This window comes from Hyperolius riggenbachi, chromosome 4 (assembly GCF_040937935.1).
Source record: "Hyperolius riggenbachi isolate aHypRig1 chromosome 4, aHypRig1.pri, whole genome shotgun sequence".
NCBI classification, from domain to species: Eukaryota; Metazoa; Chordata; class Amphibia; order Anura; family Hyperoliidae; genus Hyperolius; species Hyperolius riggenbachi.
In genome coordinates, this window is record NC_090649.1 from 290,667,290 (window position 1) to 290,677,374 (window position 10,085).

A 10,085-nucleotide genomic window follows, 5' to 3' on the forward strand; every position below is an offset into this window, starting at 1 on the left:
AGGATAGCCAGGCAACTTGTAATGTTTAAAAGGAAATAAATATGGCAACCTCCAGATCCCTCTCACATCGGGTTCCTTTAAACATTAGAGGGTAAAATTAGGCTTAGACATTAGCACAGGGTTTATGCTTTGGGGATTTTAGGCATTAAGAAGAAGTGGATGATTGAAGGACATCTGAACGATGGGGAGAGGTGGTGGGAAAGCCTCAAATGTAAGCACAAAGCCATAGTTTAATACCGAAAATAGCATTTTACAAGTATTCAATCAGCCTCCGCTTGCACCCAATTGAAACAGCACTTACCTGGTGCATATGTGGATTAAGGTTTAAACTTGAATAGGGCACATACTGTATATACTGTACTTTGTTCTGTTTGGGAAACGTGTGAGGGATTGAGGCTTTGGTTTCATCATATTTGAATTAAGCCTTCACACACATGAACAAGGATTGTCACCAGAAAGGGGGGGTCCCTTGTGTAATAGTTCTGGGATGAGTGTAGTGCATTCTGTTGCTATGGGGAAGGGGGAGGGGCTGATGGACAGTGCACAATGGAGTGAGAGAGGTAAGGAGTACACAAATAGCCTTGGTCTGTGATTGGACAAGATGATCCAGCAGACCAGATCTTTTGCTGATTCTTCAGGGTCACCATATGCATGCTAGATCCTTGGTAGAGGTGATCAAGTGTGGGTTCCTGAATCTGAAAACCCAAATGATGCCAAACACTGCACTAAATGGTGGAGGGCAGATTCAATAAATGGGGTTCTTGCTCCCCCCCCCCCCCCCCCAGAAAAAACCCACAAAATCTGGCAGTAGCTTCCCACAAACAATACACATAATCTGGTAGCAGTTTCATAAGAGATACACATAATCTGACAGCAGTTTTCCCACAAATACACATTATCTGCCAGCAGATTCCCACAAAATGCAATTAGATTGGCAGCAGTTTCCCACAAAATGCATTGCGGTTGGCAGCAACTTCCCACAAAATACACATAATCTGACAGCAGTTTTTCACAAAATACACTTAATCTGACATGAGTTTTTCCCCAAATACACATTATCTGGCAGCAGGTTCCCACAAAATGCAGTAATGTAATTAGATTGGCAGCAGTTTCCGATGAAATGAATGAGATTGGCAGCAGTTTCCTACCAAATACACATAATCTGGCAGCAGTTTCCCACCAAGTACACATAATCTGGCAGCAGTTTCCGCTACAAAAACACATAACCTGGCAGCAATATCCCACAAAATACACATAATCTAGCAGCAGCTTCCCACAAAATACACATAATCTGGCAGCAGCTTCCCACAAAATAAACATAACCTGGCAGCAGCTTCCCATAAAATACAATTAGATTGGCAAGTTTCCCACAACATGCAATTAGATTAGCAGCAGTCTTTCACAAAATGCAATTAGATTGCCACTTCTTGTCCCCCTTTGTTCCTCCTGTGCCTCCTCTTGTCCCTGTGTCCCCTCTGCCACCTCTTGTCCCCTTTGTTCCCCCTGTGCCACCTCTTGTCACCACCTTGTCCCCTCTGTTCCCCCTGTTCCACCTCTTGTCCCTCTGTGTCCCTTCTGTTCCTCCTGTGCCACCTCTTGTCCCCACCTTGTCCCCCCTGTTCTCCCTGTGCCACCTCTTGTCCCCACCTTGTCCCCTTTGTTCCCCCTCTGCCACCTCTTGTCCACCTGTGCCACTTCTTGTCTCCAACTTGTCCCCTCTGTGCCACATCTTGTCCCACTTTGCCCCCCTGTGCCACCTCTTGTCCCCCTTTGTCCCCTTTGCTCTTTCTGTGCCACCTCTTGTCCCCCTGTGTCCCCTCTGTTCCCCTTGTGCCACCTCTTGTCCCCACCTTGTCCCCTTTGTGCCACTTCTTGTCCCACTTTGCCCCCCTGTGCCACCTCTTGTCCCCCCTTGTCCCCTTTGTTCTCTCTGTGCCACCTTTCGTCCACCTGTGTCCCCTCTGTTTTCTCTGTTCCACCTCTTGTTCTCCTGTGTCCCTTCTGTTCCCACTGTGCTACCTCATGTCCCTATCTTGTCCCCTCTGTTCCCCCTCATGCCCCTCCCTGTGCTTCACCTCCATGGCCACCTTTCTTCAATACTCACATGGCTCCAATCTGGTGCTGAACTCACCTCTCTCCTGCAGGCCGCTCAACTCCAGTCACCACAGTTATTTGTGGCCAGCACCTCTGACATCATAAGATGCACAGACCGGAAGTAACCATGGTGACGGGATGCTAAGTGGTCTGCAGGAAAGAAAGTTCCGTGATGGGTCATCGCCATGTGAGTATTGCAGAAATGGGGCCATGGAGGCAGAGCACATGGAGAGTAAGAGACACAGGGGAAGAGCCAGAGGCTGGCGAGCCACAGCAGGGGGCCTGGCAGGCCATATGCGGGCCGCCAGTTGGACACTGGTGTAGATTAACCACTTGATGCTGTACTATATTTTTTGTGTGCTTGTGTTGTGCAGCAAAGAAACATATAATTCCAATGTCTGGATTATTGTAATAGGTTATGCCATGATAAGCTGGTTTATCTGTAACTAGGATATGATGTTTTAAGGTAGCCATACATCTGCCGATTTTGAGGCTGATCGATCTGCCGATTTGCTAATTATCAAATGGAGAAAAACCGTTACCGCAACAAGCATGCCTGGATACCGATACGACTGATTTTTGGCCAAATTTAGTCGCATGTATCAATCGAACATGGTGTGAAATATTGGTCTGACGTGGTGGATCAGGTGCGCGGTAGAAATGTTTTGCGATACTGCGTCAACCGATGAAAGCGGCACAACCCCTGAGTGCTTTCTCATCAAATGTTAGGTGTGCCCCCGGTGCCCGTGCATGAAAATACTTTTCTTTCTCCTGCCCAGAGTGTCCATCAAGTTTCCTCCATACTTACCCATTTACATCCCTGTGTCTACAAGCATGTAGCACATGGGGCATGTGTTTGATGTCACACATGCCCCATGTGCTCCCATGTCGCCAGCCATGTATGGTGCCAATGCAGAAGAATGGCGAAAACTCAGGGGCAGCAGGTAAAGTATTTTCACACTTGGGCACCAGGGGGACATTTAACATTTGGTGAGGCGGCGTCACAAGCCCGATTCCCGAAAAAATGTTATGCTGAAAGATTTCGCTCTCTGTGTAAAAGGGCAGTTACTGATTATATTTTTTTTCCTCAGTCAGTACACTGTTGCAAATATTTGCAGTGATTCTTCTTTCTTTGTAATAGGAGTTCATACTTGACCACCACAGCAAGACTATTTTAAGAATATTATAATTCATTCACATTAAGGCATACAAATAACACCTAAGCATTTCTTAAAGAAGCACTGAAGTTACCTATAGTAGAATCAATGCAGTAAATTATTCAGAATACCCACTTTTACAGTCATTTACCTGGTTTCAGCATCAGAAACACTTCCGATATCTACAGCATATATTACTGTATATTGACACATAGCCTCGCCCTCCCAGTGATGCTTAGCCTAGGCTGTTTAGATATGTGGACTTTCTCCCCTCCCCCCATATGCATTCTAGGAGACCAGGAATTAAACTTTTTAACAGAGATCATTTGACAGGACTAAAGATGTTGCCACCTGTGATACGTTTCAGTTTGAGGGAAGGTTTTTGTGAGGAAACGCGGAAAAGCCGCCGTCTCTCAGGATGAGGCGGCTGTTTCCGCATCCAGCATGGCGTCACAACGCGGAAAAACCGCCGCATGCCGCGTAGGCAGAGCGTCGGAATCCGCATTGGGAATGGCGGAATCCGCATTAGAGGCAGCTCCCATGCTCGGTTCACTGGATACATTGCAAGACAGTACTGGTGTGGCTGGGACTGATAGTCCACCAAGATTCAGAGTGACGCGCGCGCGCACAGAGGCAAAGCTTATATAACAGCCAGAAGTAGGTCAGCTGACCAGGCTGGTCAGCTGACAATTCTGAGCCCTCTCATTGGTCCAGCACTTAGGGAGGTGCTGGAGAGTGGCTGTGTATATATACTTCTGGCTGTTCAGTTGCTGGTTGTCTGGCGTTGCGATCATTACGTGGTAGCACGCAGACCTGAGTCAGATCCGAAAGTGTGCCGGGACCAGCTGGAGCTGTAATCCTACACTCAGCTAGACTTGTTGATAGTTTAAAGTACTAGTTTGATTGTGATTATCTGTTATGACCTTCTGCCTGCCTGACCATTCTCCTGAACTCTGATCCTGTACTTTGTCATTCTGATACCCTGTTGCCGAACCCCGGCTCGTCCTTAGACTCTGCATCTGCCTTCTGATTTCGTACCTCGATATTTCTGATACCCTGTTGCCGAACCCTGCCTGTACTTTAGACTTCGCCTCTGCCTTCTGAATCTGTACTTTATCTGTCCATGTGGTTACGACCTGGCTTGTCCGACCTCGAGAACCGACCTTACTGTTAGAGGCGGTTCCCAGTCCTGATAGCGACACTCCCTCTTGAGTGTCACTCTCGTTCTGTCGTTCCTTCTTCAGCCTGACTCCTCCCTTCGGGAGAGTCCAGAAGGAATTGGGCAGTACTCCTTACTGCTCTGAGGCCCAGTCCTCTCATTATTACTGTTTGCACCAAACACTCTACTCAGGTGTCCAGAGGTTAGTTTGTATATCGGATTATCGGTGATACTGCAGATCATCTATAATCTGGTATATATCTGTATTCCCAGTGATACTGCAGATCACCGGTAATCAGATCCTCTCTGTGCTACACCGATCGTTACAGTTTTACTATAAATTAATAATTTATAAAAGAATATTGTAAATAATAATAAAAACAAATTTTCATTTTCATTACAGTACCTCTTTAACAAGTAAATAACAACATAGTGATAAACATCAGTTCCCATAATAGTATTTTTACAGCATTACAGTAATGTATATAGAACAGACACAGCAGCGAACCTTTGGTAGGAAAGTCTGAGTGGAATCTTAGGGCTTGTCAGCCTTGTATCCCAGTCCTAACCTGAGATCATGAGCTATAGGCAATGGCAGAAAAGGCACAGAAGGATCAGCTGACTGCCCTGGAAAATGTATCTTGTGAGAAGTCAGAGGAGGTCAGTCATTTCTCTTTATGACAGATTCCTTATAATAGCATGCTAGAAAGGGCAATTACTTGTCACATCCCACGCTAGTTAGTAAAATAATGTGCCAAAAATAAACTACAGAAAAAACAACAGATAAACTGTTAAAATTAGCAGATGACTTAAGACAATTTAATGACCTAACTACCAGACTGATTGCTAGCAAAATGTGCTATTTGCATGGATGCATGGCAATATATACATAAAACACATCAGCAATGTTGATACAAGACACATTTATTATTAGACCTAAATATAGTTTTCTACAAGGAGGCAGGAGTTGGGTTTGCAGTCTTAGTTCCCGGCAGCTCATTTTGCCTAGCAACATGCATACGAATAAGCAAGGGCTAGCAAGTACTGTACACAAGCAGCACTGCCTTTTTTTCTGTGGTATGAATATGGAAAACTGCTGAAATGTTTTCCCTTGCAAATTATAGACATTACTGAATGTCAAGACATTATCCCCAGGGCCTTGGAGAACATTGTGCTGATAGTCTGAAAACATTCCCCTTTTTTGTCTGTTTGCAGATCTCAGTCTGTAGTCGATCCAGGGGTCTTAAAACACAATGACAAAAATGAAGATGACACCACGCAGCAACCTCTACTGTCTCTGGATTAGCAGTCTCCCTGCTGCAGAGCTGCAAAGGAAGGGAGCGCTCAAAGCAACTGTTCCCTCTACTGGAATGTACCAACTGGAAATGTATAGCATATGCTAATGTTGTATAATGTATTATTATTACAGAAGGGGTTCTCTACTTTACAAGTGTTACGAGACCACCAGTTTATGCTTTTACTCTGTAAGTGCCAACTCGTCCTTTGTAAATATGTAGAATGAAAGTGTTCTCTCTCTCTTTAACTCTTTATTGTTCTGACACTTCTGTGAAAAACACAAGAAAAACAAAACTGGTTAAATGCCACTCCATATTTAAATTTGTGTTATGTAAAGAAAAATCACATTCTAAGCATAGTAGGTTCCATTCTGTTTTATAAAGCCATATAGCAGATACCACACAGCTTTTTAATCTGAATATTGAGGGAAAAAAAGACATTTAAATATGTAATTGCTTTACTTCCGAACAAAGTAAAAGACAGGATCTTTGTGTCTTCAGCAAAGACGTATCAGGTTTAAAACACAAGGCAATGCATGTTGGCTTGACTAAGGGCAACAGAGCAAGAGCAAATGTATCCGTACTGTGCCAAAATAATTTGTAATTGAGATCTGTGAGGCTAGTTTCCTTTTTAAACAGTATTATTATTATTATGAATACAGCAAGCCAGAAAAAAATAGTGTGTAAAACCAGTGTGACTGAGTAAAACACAATTAGATGTATTCAAATCTGTTTTGGGGTTTTCATTTGTCTGTTTTGCACAGATCACCTTATCATTGGCAGAACTGTTCGATTTTCATGATAGCTTTGTCTCTTTTAGTATACCGTAAATGGATTTTTACTACGGGTTTTTGTGTTCATAGACAGCGAGCAAAAACTACCCTTATAAATGAAACACATTCAATGTACAACTTCTGTGGGTCAAGCTTTACTTTTGTGTGTTTATCACTGCACACGCCTTTGTAATTAAGTATTACAGCACAGAGTATTGCTGTTATTCCACTATTTAGTGTCATGTGCAAGGTGTATTCAATTCTATCATTGGTGACGTATTTTGTGAATGTCACCTGAAGACATATTAAAGGAATGAAAGTATGCTAAACGTAGCACAGTATCATTTACATCATTTTATTTTAATTATTTGGATTGTTTAAAGTTCATTGTTTGCTATGAAAAGGGATTTTTGGACATGTTTGTGTTTTAATGTTAAAACTATTTCTTCCTTTAAACCAAGGTTCATCTTATGACTCTGATAACTTTGTTCCTCTGGAAAAAACAAGAGCTATATACTGTTTGATAGATCAAGTCAACTATGTCTTTTCAGTGTTATGGAAATGTTCCTGTATGAAAATATTTGTACCACAAAGTTTATGTAATGAGATAAGCTGTACGTGGAAAAAACAGAGCCTTTCGGTCATGTAAGACTTACAAAAATGATTAAAACGTATGCAAGAATGCATGGGATGGGGACACATATTTTGCATTTCCGTCTAATAGATCTCAAGAAATTCCAAAGTTTATTGGACAGTATACCTAGAGTGACTATGGATTATAAATTGGGGGTATGAATGGGTGTATAACTACTACCATGACAGTCCCTATGGCCAGTTAGGGATCTGAAATTGGTAATCAGTCCTCCCTGGTCAATTCTGTCATTGATTACAACATACATGGATATATATATATTTTTTTTTTACTAAATCCAATCGGACGACTGATTTTATAATTCTATGTAATTGATTGTGCCCATCAATGGAGAATATTTACAACCAATCCAAATTTCTGATCGCTCAAACGATTTTTCGCTAGAAATTGGACCATTAGTGGCCACCTTTAGGCCTATTTTGGGAGCACACCAATTCACTTATCGGCATTTTTTTGTTATGTGGGAGGAAAACAGAGTACATGGAGAAATCCCACACAAACATGAGAGCACGTACAAACTCCATCCCGATAGTGTCCTTGCCCATATTTGACATGGGGACCCTAGAGTTGCATGGAAAGTGTACTATCCACTATACTTCTGTGCTGCCCAAGTAAAGAGACACTGGATATGGATGTGTAGAATTGTATGGTTGTTGAGAGAGTCTATGAGTATGGTGTGAAAAGCAGTACCATTTGATACTGTCCATCTTCATTAAATTTGTTATCTGACATTTGTAAGAAGGCTGATTAGTGTGTGGCATGATATGTTGTATTGCTAATCACACATGAAAATCGTGTCTCTCTTGAGACCACACTGAAATTTGTCAAATATCTGAAATAACTTGCATTCCCATTCTATGTGCTGCCTTTGCATCCTAAAATGCTACATCAGAATGGTGATTTTCATTTTTTTTAAATTAGCTCTGTAATAATGAACTGTTTATGATTAGTTCATCTCTCTGAGTTACATTTGCTCTTCCACGCTAACATGAAGTCTTGTAGTGTAATACTGCTAACACATAATAAGGTGTGCCAGACTGATGGATCTACAGGACAGTGTGCCCTTGACATCATGCACCTGCTCAATGTGTAGTACTAGCACGCTGTCTGTGGCATATATGTGTGTGCATGTTAAACGCCTCCTTCACAGACAAGTCAATTCAATGCTATAACCTACTTCAGAGTGACATCAATAGAAATAAAACTAATATGCCTCTTCACAGAAAGCAGTTCAGTTATAAAAAAAAAAACAGCTGCTACTAAAATGTATCTTTTGTGGCACACAAATCAAATTGTTTAAAGGAGTTATCAGGCAAAAAAAAAAATGAGTTTACCTTACCTGGGGCTTCTCCCAGCCCCATGCAGCCACCCTGTGCCCTCATAGTCACTCACTGCTGCTCCAGTTCCCCGCCGCCAGCTAGTTTTGTTTTTGCTGACCTCGGGGTTGGCGGGCCGCATTGCGTACATTTTTACGCTTTCCCGCTGGTGCAGGAACATTAATACATAAATTTTTACGCATTAATGGTTTAATGCGTACATTTTTACAGAATGAACCACTGACGCGTAAAAATGTATGTGTTAATGTTCCTGCCCCAGTGGGAATGTGTAAAAATGTGCGCAATGCGGCCCTCCGAACCCGAGGTCGTCAAACTGGAGCAGCAGTGAGTGACTATGAGGGCACAGGATGGCTGCATGGGAGAAGCCCCAGGTAAGGGAAACTCATTTTTTTTTTACCTGATAATTCAACAAAAAGAACAAGTGAATCACAGCTGAAAAGGATAGACTTCAAATGTAACTGTCTTTCACACATCAATTTTATGGACTCGTGCTGATAGTCATGCAAGCAGTGTTCTGTATATCTTACCCAATCTCTGGATATGCTTATAATGCCTCACATTGAATGTACACTGTACATTGTTTGTGACATGTACTTGTACCTCTCACCCAATGTCTAGGCATGCTAATAATGACTCACATTTAACTCATTCAGGACCAACAGGCTCTGGCCCCTTAAGAACCAGAGCCTTTTTTTCATGTTTTACTTCCTGATCACTGTAATTGGCTCACAGTGATCACAGGGTCAGGAGCCAATAAAATTGGCTGCTCCTGACTGAGGTACAGAGCTCAGCTGTCTGTAGACATCTGTGTTTTGTGCAAGCGGGGATGTGTTATTGCGTCCTGTGCATGGGAGATGGTGGCGTTAAAACTACACTGCATCAGGCTTAAGCAGCTACAAGTGGTGGTTTGTGATTTCAAAGTTATTTGTATATAACAGAGATTTGACGACCTTCAAACACGTTACTGAAAATATGTTTAGTTAGCCAACAAAAAAAGTATTGCCAATATCACTATTCTATTTCTTTCTTTTGCTATCTAGGCTAGCACAGTGTCATATATACTGAGACTGTGCTTCAAGTCAGCATGGCTCATTGTAGTCTGATTGTGCAATATTTCTACCGTATGACAAGATATTTAGTATGGGGACCTGTTATTATGATTATTGATAATATTTCACTTTCATATAGCAATTATACATTTTCTGCAAAGAGTTACTGAAATCATCGCCCAATCTGTCTCTAACTGTCCCTCATTTGGGGCTCATAATCTTACATCTTTACCAACAGGATCATTTTATATTTTCTTTGAGTGTAGCCAGTTAATGCGCAGAATGTTTTTGAGATGTGCGAGGAAATTAACCCTTTCCAATCCACTGTCGGACTTGGTCTGCATAATTACATATTACACTGGCGCACATGCAGTGTGAGGTGGAGCTACAGCGCACGCGCTGATGGTTGGGTCGTTTCCTTGCACCAGTGTGAAGAGGTAGAGACCCCACCCACACCCACTGCAGCAGCACAGGCAGATCACTCAAGTCCCCCACACAGTGGTATAAAAGTAAGGAGAGGTGTATGTTGTTGATTTGTAAATTTAATTGGTAAGGGTTAAAGGACATGG

General features: G+C 42.4%; 1 protein-coding gene across 1 annotated transcript in view; it reads left to right on the forward strand.

Moving 5' to 3' along the window:
• The window catches only part of CLVS2 (clavesin 2), a 110,933-nt gene extending 104,080 nt beyond the window's left edge, over window positions 1-6,853 (forward strand). The window contains exon 5 of the mRNA XM_068279474.1: window positions 5,626-6,853. Coding sequence (XP_068135575.1) covers window positions 5,626-5,716 — 91 coding nt within the window. The 3' untranslated portion in view covers window positions 5,717-6,853. The remainder of the gene's footprint in view (window positions 1-5,625) is intronic.
• The last annotated feature ends 3,232 nt before the right edge of the window (window positions 6,854-10,085 follow it).